This window comes from Osmerus eperlanus, chromosome 4, assembly GCF_963692335.1.
Source record: "Osmerus eperlanus chromosome 4, fOsmEpe2.1, whole genome shotgun sequence".
NCBI classification, from domain to species: domain Eukaryota; kingdom Metazoa; phylum Chordata; class Actinopteri; order Osmeriformes; family Osmeridae; genus Osmerus; species Osmerus eperlanus.
Window position 1 is genome coordinate 15,810,605 of NC_085021.1, and position 12,183 is coordinate 15,822,787.

General features: G+C 41.1%; 2 protein-coding genes across 2 annotated transcripts; one reads left to right on the forward strand and one right to left on the reverse strand.

Moving 5' to 3' along the window:
• The first annotated feature begins 127 nt into the window (after positions 1-127).
• mylk2 (myosin light chain kinase 2) lies at positions 128-6,631 on the forward strand. Its single transcript, XM_062459522.1, has 16 exons — positions 128-244; positions 377-664; positions 777-985; positions 1,095-1,301; positions 1,432-1,545; positions 1,680-2,047; positions 2,267-2,460; positions 2,551-2,656; positions 3,211-3,304; positions 3,386-3,495; positions 3,669-3,810; positions 3,915-3,985; positions 4,146-4,274; positions 4,419-4,571; positions 4,900-5,032; positions 5,262-6,631. Exons 2-16 carry the CDS (start codon positions 412-414, stop codon positions 5,340-5,342), a joined length of 2,364 nt encoding a protein of 787 aa, XP_062315506.1. The 5' UTR covers positions 128-244; positions 377-411; the 3' UTR covers positions 5,343-6,631.
• Positions 6,372-10,908, reverse strand: plagx (pleiomorphic adenoma gene X). The gene is made up of 2 exons (XM_062459595.1): positions 10,752-10,908; positions 6,372-9,890 (listed from the first exon to the last, which is right to left on the reverse strand). Exon 2 carries the CDS (start codon positions 9,509-9,511, stop codon positions 8,210-8,212), a length of 1,302 nt encoding a protein of 433 aa, XP_062315579.1. The 5' UTR covers positions 9,512-9,890; positions 10,752-10,908; the 3' UTR covers positions 6,372-8,209.
• Between the last annotated feature and the right edge of the window lie 1,275 nt (positions 10,909-12,183).

The following is a 12,183-nucleotide window of genomic DNA, read 5'->3' on the forward strand; positions in this document are numbered from 1 at the left end:
AGGTATGTTGAATGACTAGTGCAACACATCCTGGATCATTTGGTAGTGTAATGCTTGTCCTGCATACCTTGGTTATCTGTAATACACTCCAGTCCTCCTACTCCCCTTGGGTGCCTATTTTTGGACCTGAAGCTGGAGCAGTGATTAAGAGGTTGCCAGCCATTCTCTACCCCTCTGCATGGGAACAATACTTCCAATGCGTCTTACAAACATCCTCCCGCTTCAGCGATCCTCAAAACCACAGGTACGTACCACTGTAAATTTTAGAAAGGGTACAAATAACGTATTTGTAAGTAGCAATAAACTGCCTGGGGGTCACAGCCTGATGTAGACCTCCCCTCACTCATGGCCCTGACTGCTGACTTTCTGTTTAAAGACCGCTGGTGGTGGCGTACTTTGGACTCTATAAAGATGGGTTCTGTACGGAGTCCAACTCATTCTCTAAGCCTACCTTCTTTAGAAGCCAAAGTAGATGACCTTTCTTACAAACTGGATCAGTTTCTCTCAAGAGGAAATGGAAGCTGCCCTATCTGCTCCACCTGCAGTCTGCACACCTCTAGATGGGAGGCAGCCGAGAGACATCTTTCTGACCAGTCTAGACTTCTGGAGAGACTGGAGAAGAGAATTGACTTGATGCATAATTCCCTAGATGGGCATGTCAAAGGTATAATGATGTCCCTCTCAAATACAGAATATTTGAATGCTGTGTTTTCAAATATGTTGAAGATGCTCATACCATCAAACTTTAACCCTGTCCTTTTTCTTGGGATTTGTAGATAAGGTGGTGGAAGATAGATCCCAGGATGGAGATCCCACAGAAAAGCAGTCAATTGGAGGAAACCTTCAACAGCTCAGAGGCCAACCAATGGCAGAGTCTAAAAGAAAAAAAGAGAGAAAGGGGACAGGAGAAACTGTCATGGCTACTGTTGTTGTCCCATCAACAGTTGTCTCTCAAAAGACCCAAAAAACATCAATTACTGCAAAGGTACTGTGTCCATTCATCTATCCTAAAGACATGATGTATATAAGTCTTAATCAAAATGTGTTGGCTATCTAAGCAAATGCCTATAAGTGGTGCTTTCTCCTTCACTCAGGGTGACACTCCAAATCAACTGGATATTGGACAGCAGGGTAAAAAACTGCAAACAGGCACCATTCATCCCAAGAAAGGAGACGAGTCCTCAATGGGAGGACAACCAATCAGATTGAATCTTCAAGAGGTCAGATGTAAACCAGTGGCTGTGACAACAGCTGTAACAACAGTACCATATAAGACCACACCCACTTTAATGACTGGAAAGGTACTCATCTTCTATATGTTCTATTTCTTTCATTTTATACATATATTTTGGTATTGGGGATTTTACATTTAATACTTAATTAAATTAATTTCATTCAATTTTATTGTTCAATTGTTTCTTCCCAAATAAGCTGGATATACAACAGGCTAGAACACAGTCCCACCCTAGTGCTCATTCAAAGAAAGGAGAGAATGGATCTGCATCAGAACGGCCAACTGTTTTCACCGGAGGAAACTCTGTGGAGGTCAGAAGTCATTCATTAGCTGTGGTGTTTCCCCTGTCGATACACAGCGTTTAATATTTGACTAATTGTGTATTGAGTTCTACAAATACTAAAAGTGTTATCTTTCTGTCGGATGATGTACTCTTCCTGTACAGGCTGACACCACAAATGATCTAGTAATACAACAGCATGGTACAAAACAGCAACCTCTACCTGCTTCTTCAAAGAAAGGAGACAGAGGTTCCACCTCAGACCACCAAATAGTTGAAAACTCCCAGATGGGACAATTAAAGGCAGAGTCTCGAAGAAGCTCTGGAAAGGATGAGGCTGTAGTGGATGCCACCCCTAATCAATCAATGCAGATCCCTCCAAAGATGGGGACTACTGTCACGACGGTCAAACCAACAGTAGTGATTTCACAGCTTGTGCCACAAAAGAAGTACGTACTGTCTGTCCCAACAACAACAACCACTGAGAGCTCTTCCCTTCGACATGTCCACAGCTGTCCAGAGTCATTGCAAAGGTAAACTCCCGCCCTAGACTCCTCAACATCATGGGAAGTGATGTGGCATGACCCCATATTGTTTTGTCGGAAAGAGGCAACCCTACCCTCTTGCCTCACCTTTCTTATTACCATGTTTATACTCAACTGTAGTTGAAACTCAGTTAAAATGTTATGGGATTCTACTGCATTATAAAATGTGTTAGATTTGACATTAGTACTCTTTGTCTATGGTCACAGACTCCAGTGCCCCGGGCCTGTTCCTCCACCTGTCTTCTTAGCCCGTGGTTCTTCTCAGGAGAAGAGCTCCAGTACGGTGAGAGGGACTGGTTCAGGCTCATGCTCAGCCAGTGGAATCCATATCAGAGTTGATGCTGCCGCACCAGACAGGACCACACCCAAGACCCCACCAAAAACATGTTACAAAGTCATAGGTAAATGACAACTCAAAATAACATGTACTGACTGTAGTTGCATGCTTTGCTCACATACTGAATATAATTTTCTCTGTGTCTCTCTGGCAGATGATGTTCCTCCACAGCCAGCTCCTTTCCTCCATCGTTGTGTAGCTTTACGCTCCAACCCTCCATCGGATGCCTTCATCATCCACAGCAAAGAGATCCTTGGAGGGTGAGCTACTATGGGTAGAGCAGCAAACAGAGCAAAAATCTGGTTCAGAACAAGTATTTGGAATACTAAATATGGGTTGGATTTAGCCTAATTGATGCACTGACTGGTCATGTTTGTTCCTTTCCTTTGTGTTGCTCATGCTAGTGGAATCACAAGCATGATGGTTCTCACCAGGTGTGTTTTGTGAGCTACTATAAATATATTTTTGGAGCCTTTTTGTCAACTTTATTTATACAAAACCATTTCCTAACAGGAAAGAAGGGAGAGAGGGGGGAAATACATGCAGGAAATGGCCTGGTCTGGAACTGAACCCAGGCCCCTGTGCTGAGGCCTTAGTTTCAGTAGTATGCAATCTTACCCAGTGAGCCACTGAGGTCCCCCAGTCGCTGGTTTTAATTCATCTTAGATTGTTAGTACTGGGGTTTGGTACTGTTGCTGAATCAGTATCTGAATTGGGGAAAAAACTATTATGAAACAGCACCCTCTGATCAGGAATGTGTACTGTAGCTGATGTGCATGTACTGTAATAGACTAAAGATAACCTTCTGTTGTAGTGGACGCTTTGGAAAAGTACACCGGTGTACAGAGAAATTATCTGTACTAAAACTGGCAGCCAAAGTCATCAACACACGAAATTCGAAAGAAAAGGTAAGACTTGTATATATGTGTTTGTATATGTTTGTGTGTATATCTATATGATTTCAATGCTGGGGTGTATGCCACTCACAGGAAATGGCCATGAACGAGGTGCAGGTGATGAACCAGTTAAATCACGCTAACATCCTCCAGCTCTATGAGGCCTTTGAGACAAAGAACCAAGTGGTGTTAATCCTTGAATAGTAAGGAGCTGAATGTCATCCCTTTTCAATTTTCATACTATTTTATACTATTATTCTGCCATATTTTCACTATTTGAAAACAACAGACATTTTCTCAAGAATTTTGTGTGATAACCAAAACAGTTTAACCAATAATTAATTGGTTCACTTGTTCATGCGAATATGTTGTTCAGTGTTGAGGGTGGAGAGTTGTTTGATAGGATCGTAGATGAAAGCACACCTTTGACAGAGGTGGATGCCATGGTGTTTGTAAAACAGATCTGCGAGGGGATCCACTACATGCACCAGATGTTCGTTCTCCACCTTGACTTGAAGGTGAGGTGCAACTGAACAGTGTCATGTCTCCATGAACCAGTGTGTACTATGTGAATTTGTCTTGGAATAATATGTTCCATAAAGTTTGTGTTGTCTTTCAACAGCCAGAGAATATCCTTTGTGTGAATCGCACCAGCCATCAGGTGAAAATAATTGACTTTGGTTTAGCAAGAAGGTAAAGAACCCTCTTCTCTCGGTTAAAAAGGTTGAACATTAAAAGAACATTGTAAAGTTGAAAGAAGTACAAGTGCCTTACATATATCTTGAGTTTACCTTGAGTATTTGTTTTTGTATTTATTCATGGCTCTTGTGGCTCTTTCTTTTTTTTTAAATAGATACAAACCACGGGAAAAGATGCGTGTAAATTTCGGAACACCTGAGTTTCTGGCCCCGGAGGTGGTGGACTTTGACTTTGTCTCTTTCCCCACTGACATGTGGACCCTTGGAGTTGTCACATACATGCTGTGAGTTCTATACTGATTGATTCAGCTTTTGAAATAATGAAATGCATTTATAAACTGTATCCTGTCATGATAATGGAATGGCATTTTGCAGTTTTCAGCACTGTATTGTGTGTTGGTACAATGTTTTCCTCTGTTCCTGTGCAGCCTGAGTGGCCTGTCACCATTCCTGGGTGACGATGAGAGCCAAACCCTCAACAATGTCCTGGCTGTCAACTGGTACTTTGAGGAAGAGGCTTTTGAGCACATCTCAGCAGAGGCCAGGGACTTTATCTCCAACTTGCTTATCCGTGAGAAGGGGTGAGAGCTAAATCAACATGTGATACTTTTTGGGGGTTTCATGCCACTTCCATGTGGTGTCAGATTAACATGTATTTTACCATGTGATAGTATGGAGATAAATTCATTCTGATATGCCCATCTATAACTATAAAGGGTTAAATCGGGTAAAATAACTCAGGTTTGTGTTCATTGCCATCTTTTTATGCTATTGCTAGTGCTAGTTGCTAGTGACTTGAGTCTTATTCCTTGCATGGGTCTTATGTGTCCAAATGCCTGCCTCTTTCCCTTGAAATGTGCAGTGTTCCACAGTTATACCTTTAAATGGAAATGTATTCTGATTGGTCAGGGGAAGACTCAGTGCTGCCAAATGTCTCAAGCATCCCTGGCTCAACAACATCTCAGAGAAGGCTAAACACAACAACATAATACTCAAATCCCAGGTCCTGCTGAAGAAATACATGGCCAAGAGGTTGTGGAGGGTCAGTAAAACAGCTTTGGCACCACTTTCACACAGAATACTGCTCCACAGTGAGACCACTGACAATGTCCCGACCATAAACCTAAAGACATATACTTGGATTTCAGACTTGAGGCTGCAGTGCATGTTTCACATTATTCCTTTTACCAAAGATAAATCTGCCCAATTGAACAAATACAGTATTGCATCTTCCTTGTTGAAAATGTTATTAAATGTGCTGTGTTTTACAGAAAAACTACATTGCAATAGCAGCAGCCAACAGATTCAAGAAAATCAGCAGTTTGGGTTCTCTAACCTCTCTGGGATTCTGAGTCTCTGAATCGCTGAGGCCTCAGCATAAAGCCTCTGTCATAGAAGACATCCACGGCAGAGCTCTAAAACCTTTCTTTGCTCGCACCAGCTGCAAGATACTCAACATACAAGATCAGAAGTACTGTTTTTGTGGAACTGGACAAACCAACAAACTTTTGGTGGGAAGGCCACCCTCCAAATCCAAAGTATCCAGGACGTGAGCATGCAAAAAGGCAAAAATATTTGAATAAGCAGGTTTCTGACAACAGAAATTGTTGTTTGACAACAGTAGTATTTTCTGTTTTGTTTTTTGTAGTTAATGTTAGGATGTACATAGGAGATCCTGTTTCCAATGTAATTTGCTGCACCTTATGATTTTACTCAATATTTAAATCAATAATCATAAAAAAAAATATTTGTGGCCACTTATTTATACATTGAAATAACTGCAGTGATATGAATGATTCAAAATATAACATTTGTTTAACAAATTAAAAGAATGAACAGGTTAACTACAAACTGCTTGTGCATAAAGACTCTTGCATTGTCACAAATATTTGCAATTGAGTGGCTACAGTATCGGTATAAACTAGCCACTCCAACTGCAAATTCTGTTGAGGGTGGAGAAAAAGCCACAGATCACATAGCCAGAAAAACCTGTAACCCTTTGAAATGATGCCAAGAGAGACAAAGTCTCTGAAGCATGGAATTGCAGTTTTGATGTTCCACAGTTAAATATCTAGAAAATGCCGACAGAGCACTCTGTGAAATGTATATAGGTCACGTGAGCTGCTACAGAACGGACGGTATAGAAGAGTAACAGGAGATGACTAGAACACCCATTCCATTTAGTAGATTAAATTCACCATTGTGTGTGCCTACTGTCCAATGCATGCAGATATATGCAATCCATTTCATATCCTCACCCCCTTGTAATTTCCTGTGACAAGGCAACAAAAAAATACTGTTACATGAAGTATTTACCTGAATGGAACATAGGCATTTGACACTAGATAAACACGTGAAAAGTAAATATTTCAAGACAAAAATCACCAAAATCTAAAGAATACTTTATTGTTTAATGTTCTGACAACAAATTACAAAGTAATATGTAAGAGCAGTTTAACCATTCACCTTTTCATATTTCTTTAATCTATAATTTGATTAACAACTAGACCAATATTGTCCTAATTCAAAAAAGGTTGTGGTGATACCTGCACATTAGTATAGCTCCATGCTAAATCTAATGTCGGTATCAGAATAATAAATTTTTATATGAATTACTCAATACAGTTTCATTGGGTCATTACTTGTACTCCACTTACACTTACTTTCTCCATGTTCTATGCTAATCTAAATACAAAGCTACATCTACACAGTATGTGCGTTTGTTCCACTGACAAAAATAAACTCTATACAGACAGATGGAGAGTAACCTGTCACTTTTCGATGAGGTAGTCAACAAGGACAAATGCTTAATGAGCATGGATTAACATATCTATGAATGAGGATATACAACTATTAGTGAAGGAGTACACACAACAATGATCAAGAAGATTGTTTCCCATTCCCACAATTCAATACCCTATATTTTCAGACTTCTAAATTGTTACACTTGTGGCTGTTAAACCATGCTCTTAAACAGAATAAGACAGAGGTAGCATGTTATGGGTCAATAGTGTCTATTTTAGCTAATTAAAAAAAGAACACTTAGATTCTTAAAATCTACCATTTCACTTTAAACCTAATGGCACAAATAAAAGCCAAAATAACTAGGAAAGAAAATACAAATAAGATCATAACCTATTCTTCTCAGAGGGAGCGCATGTTTGTTGAGGTAAATTACATTTCATAAGAGATCAATTATTTTATTTAATAATGTCATAAGTGCTTAAACCCGGTCTAGAGGCTAGATCACCCTAGAGAGGCACAACAGTAGCAGTTTAAGACATAAGTTGCAACATTAAAAGGCTCATGACTGCTTAGGTAAAAGCCTATAATAAATGATACACTAAAATGCAAGTAGGGATAAACGATAAGGTAAAACCCCTTTCAGTAACAAATTCTTGTAAGATAAACTCATCAAGATTTTACATTGTCACACAAAGTTGTCACCTCCAACTTGTCACAGCAACAATATTCAGGCTAAATGTACCCCTACAAATTTGAGTATCCATTGAGGAAAACCAATTTTTAAAGAGACAATATTCTGAAATACGTTAATATGTTGTTGGTGTTTTGGGTCTTTGATGAATTGTCTATTATAAGATCAATTATGTAGAGTAAATACAGCTTCGCTAGTACTTGTATAAACAACTAATCATGACATCAGCAAACTCGCATGGCAAACTGGTCTTGGAAGTGTGTGAATACTGACACTGAGCTAAGGAAACTCAGTAACTCATTCAGTACGTTATTGAAAATACGTTTTTTTTTTCCTTTCAATTTTGTACCGCACATTGTTATTTTGGGAAACATAAGGCTTTAAAGCCATTTACAGCCATTCTTCACTTCAATAAGTGCAACCATTGTTTGTAACAAGTTTTGATAAAAAACATTTTTGGTTGCAGTAAGATACCCTATGATCTCCTTCCTCTCAAATATTTATTTGATGAGGTAATACTGACGAGGTGATTTGTTGTGTTCTAAAAAAAAAAAAACAAGGTAAGAAAAGGAAGCAAACTGGCTATGATTAGCAACATTAGCAAAACAAGCTAAATTAGCAAGAAGGCTCATGCAAAGTACAATTCCCATTTTTTTGCCCATTTCAAAATAAATGTCAGCACATTGGAAGTCAATACTTGTCCCTCAGATATTCAAGTCATTGCAGAAAGACTTCCTATGCTGTTCTTCATGATGGTTTTGTATGTGTCCTGGATCAAGTTTCTCACTGTTGGAAGGCCTGGTAATAGCGAGGTAGGGAGTTGGAAGTGCTCATAGCAGGGCTGCTGAACCCCTGAGGTAGCTGGTTGTGGTGGGGTCCAGGGCCTTGGGATACCTGGGCTTGTGGAGGCTGCAGGATGGTAAAGGGCCCTGGGGTCTGAGAGGACAGGGGCGGGGTAGACGCTGAAGAGGAGGCAGCAGAGGTGGAGGTAGAAGGATAGCCCATCACAAGCCCTCCCATACTCATATGGGCACTGTAGGGTGGTAAACCAAAGGGCAGGAATCCCAGCAGAGGACCCAGGTCCATGTTAGCAGCACAGGAGAGCTCAGCTGTGGAAAGAGCAGGGCTCCTAGACAGGAGGTGGGGGTCCCCAGGTCCACCCTGGGCCTCTGAAAGCACGTCCCTCTGGGGAGAGGCAGAGGAGGAAGTGGAAGAAGGGGCAGCTGTAAGGTGTGGGGGCAATCCACTCTGCAGGTCCATGAGGAAGCTCTCCATGTCACTTCGAGGGTATGAGGTAGATCCATGCTGGTACCTGGGCATATGACCATAGGCCTGCTGGTGCTGTTGCTGGGGTTGGAGGTGGTGGTGAGGGTGAGGGGAGGGAGGAGGCATGTGACGACCCACGCCAATGGCTGTGGAAAGGGAGCCCTGCATTAGGGAGTGATGATGGCCCATTCCAGGGTTGGCCATGTTGGGCATGGAGTAGGAGTTGTACATGTCCATAGAGAAGGCTTCTGGGGGTTCCTTGGAGGCAGGACCCATGTCACATGCCACAGGACTAGGCTCCTCCTTTACCGGACATGGGGTTATGGGAGTAGGAGGAGCTGTGGGAGTAGTGGGTGTACCCGAGGGTGTAGGGGCTGCCTCCTGGCTGTGGCTCTTCTTCAGGTGGCGGGTTAGGTGGTCTCGACGGCCAAAGCGCTGGGCACAACGTGGGCAGAGGAAGTCGCGGCGACCAGTGTGAACAACAGCGTGGCGCCGCACATCTTTGCGGGTGTAGAAACGTCGGTCACAGCGCTCACAAGAGTACTTCCTCTCTCTGACTGCTACAGCAGGGTTCGTGGCACCCTCCAATGGAGGAGGCCTGTCATTGTGACTCCCCAGCTGCTCTAGAAGAGAGGCTGCCCCATCTTGGCAGGGGAGCTCACTTGGAAGGGAAGCAGCAGGGGTGTGGGCAGCCACTAAGTGACGTCTATATCCGAGCTGGGTGTTGTACTGCTTACCACACTCCTCACACTGGAACACCTGCCTGTTAGAGTCATGGGTCTGCAGGTGGCTCTTCAGGTGGTCTTGCTGTTGGAACATCCTCTACCAGAGGGAACAGCACTGGGTCTTCTGCAGAGGGATACTGGCCATAAGCCTGACCATACAAAAAAAACACTCATGGGGTACTTTCAGATTAACCATCAACCGGAGACCTTCCTTTGCTGTACTGTTATTGGAAAGATGTGGGAAGAGTGCTGAGTGTTTCTTCTTTAGTGTTCTGTGTCCTCTCCAGGCGATAAGTAGTCTGTCCTCCCTTACCTGTGGAAGCAGCTGCCATAGCAACCCAAAAGGGCTGAAGTGGTGACTGAGTTTGTGTGCTTTTCAGTTTTTTTTCCCCCAAATGTGATCCCTTATATAAGAGTTCCCTCACACAGCCACACTTGTTGATTGAGAGAACCAGTGTTTCCTTATCACAGCCCTGTCGGGAAAATAAATAAATAATAAATTGGAGTAGTCCAACATTAGAATTGAGCAAGGTATGTGATCCAACTACAAACCACTTCAACTCATACAACTTTTTGTAAGTGTTTCGTGTGCATCACATGCTTCATCCAGACAAATTATACATTATCGCAATACATCTACTAAACTGCAAGTTCTAAGTATTCTATTGAGAATCGCCAAAGGGATACAGTGCCATCTTGTGGGAGCCAAAATGGATGAAGTACGAGACTTCGTGAACTTGATTATTTTTATGATGTTTCAAAATACAAGATTTGCTTTTAAACGTATTGAATTGTGTAGCTGTATAGGAGTATGATACTATTATTGTAGGCTACACTTTGCAAACAAGTAGGAAATTACAGTGAAATTACCAATGTAATGAGGTTTTGCTAGCTAATTCATAAAGTAAAATATGCAACCTGTACGATCGAGAAACAATCCCAAACGTTGCAATTCGTGTTGCATTTTATGAATAATACCGCAAGGGCATAAGCCCCAAAGATCCAAATTCACGTAACATTTCTTAGGCTCCAACTCATACGAATGATATAAGCTAAGCTATTCACGAGGCAACATCCAGTGTCAAAACATCATTACGCAAAATCGTCGTTAACCACCATTATTTGAAAAATTATGTGCGGCAGAAATACAACAATGTATTTTGCTAATGGAAACGATTTCATTCGCGGATAATACATACAAAATAGGCCAAATTCCGAGTATTCAACAAGTTTAGGCTATGACACCGAGTTTCAAGTCGGCATGGGTCGACTTTTGTATTAATCTAGAAGGCGACTGTTTGAAACCTGTACCTCCAACCATAGCAAAAACTTACCTTCAAAACATTCACGTTGACTCTCTACGTCATTTTCATTCAACTCTTAAGTTAAATATTTTTCCCAATTTATTTTACATTTATTATTTTTAGGGCCTGGACCCTTCTGTGCGGCGCTAGAGTTGTAGAGCGCGTGCATTGTGGGAGCGTGACGTCAGACACACCACTTTGACAAACTTTTGCAATTCTGATCATTCTGAGCAGGCACACCACCTTAGTCAAATACATCTGTCAGTTGGATGTAGAAGTAAAATTGTAGATGTATTTTTAATTGAAGTAGCCATATCTGCAAAATGTGCAATCTGTTTCAACTTCATCCTGTAGTGCACACTGACAAAACACAATACAATATATATATATATTTAGTACTTATTACAATATTGACACATCCTCTGTTTGGCGACATGTCTGCTTAACAGAAAATACAAACAGGAAGTATTTAACAAATCCTTGCACACAAGTTGGTTAATATTGTACATCTGTTCAAAAATGAGTATAGGACCCTCTGGTGGAAAGCATCAAGGCTCCAAATGCACAATGGACAATGTTTCAGAATCAGATTTATTGGCCAAGAATATGTACAAGGAATATATGACTCATGTTTTTACATTGCTCTCAACATACTTACACAGAAGAAGAAATAAAGTTAAGCAACTAGGCTGAGCAAAGTCAAGATCAATGTGTTATTTTCCTTAAACAACCTAAAATGAATGATTACTCTCAATCCTTCTATCTTCCAAACAGGCATCTGATGATGAAGCGTGTGGACAATAATGGAGTAGAAAACAATCAATGCTGTTGAATGTAAGCAGAATCTTACAGACAACATTATGCCACTGTCTTTGGCTTACATGGAACTTAACTGAATACAGATATGACCTTGCTTTACTATTTAAACCCTGAAGCTAACATGCTCTATCTATATCTTTCACTTTCCCTTTTTACTTTTTCCCTTTAGTGTTGACTTACCTGTTGGAATTGGACCCAAATAGTACCCCACATGATAAGTTACCTTATCTAAGGCACCTTACAATCATCTTACAAAGAGTCTAAGCTGTTGCAAGCAATTCATTTCTGTATGTTTGTAGTCGTTCACTCCTATTTGGCATGTTGCATTGTTTTTCAGCTTTGACATTTTGCTTTCATTATTCATTTGACATTAAGGGGAATACAAAGTAATACTTTTCTCAGGAACCCACCGAAGACCAAATCAAACTGAGTGCTGCCAAACCCAGGGATTCACTCCTAAATCACATTTGCTTCCACGCCCTATTATGCATGTTGCAACCTTCTCTTATGTCTGTTATTTTCTGGTCATAGGGATTTGTAAGCGTTCCAATTTGTTAGAAGGCTGAGGTTCTACAGTATGCAATCCATTTTACTATCGGATTTCCAAACGGAAAGAAAGGAGTTGGAGTTTAATTGAAAAGAG

Excerpts from the sequence above, each read along its gene's own strand:
- plagx (XM_062459595.1), bottom strand. The coding sequence starts at position 9,511 with ATGTTCCAACAGCAAGACCACCTGAAGAGCCACCTGCAGACCCATGAC.
- mylk2 (XM_062459522.1), top strand. The coding sequence starts at position 412 with ATGGGTTCTGTACGGAGTCCAACTCATTCTCTAAGCCTACCTTCTTTA. Across the intron at positions 3,305-3,385 it reads CACGAAATTCGAAAGAAAAG|GAAATGGCCATGAACGAGGT; the intron begins GTAAGACTTGTA and ends TGCCACTCACAG. Across the intron at positions 3,986-4,145 it reads GACTTTGGTTTAGCAAGAAG|ATACAAACCACGGGAAAAGA; the intron begins GTAAAGAACCCT and ends TTTTTTAAATAG.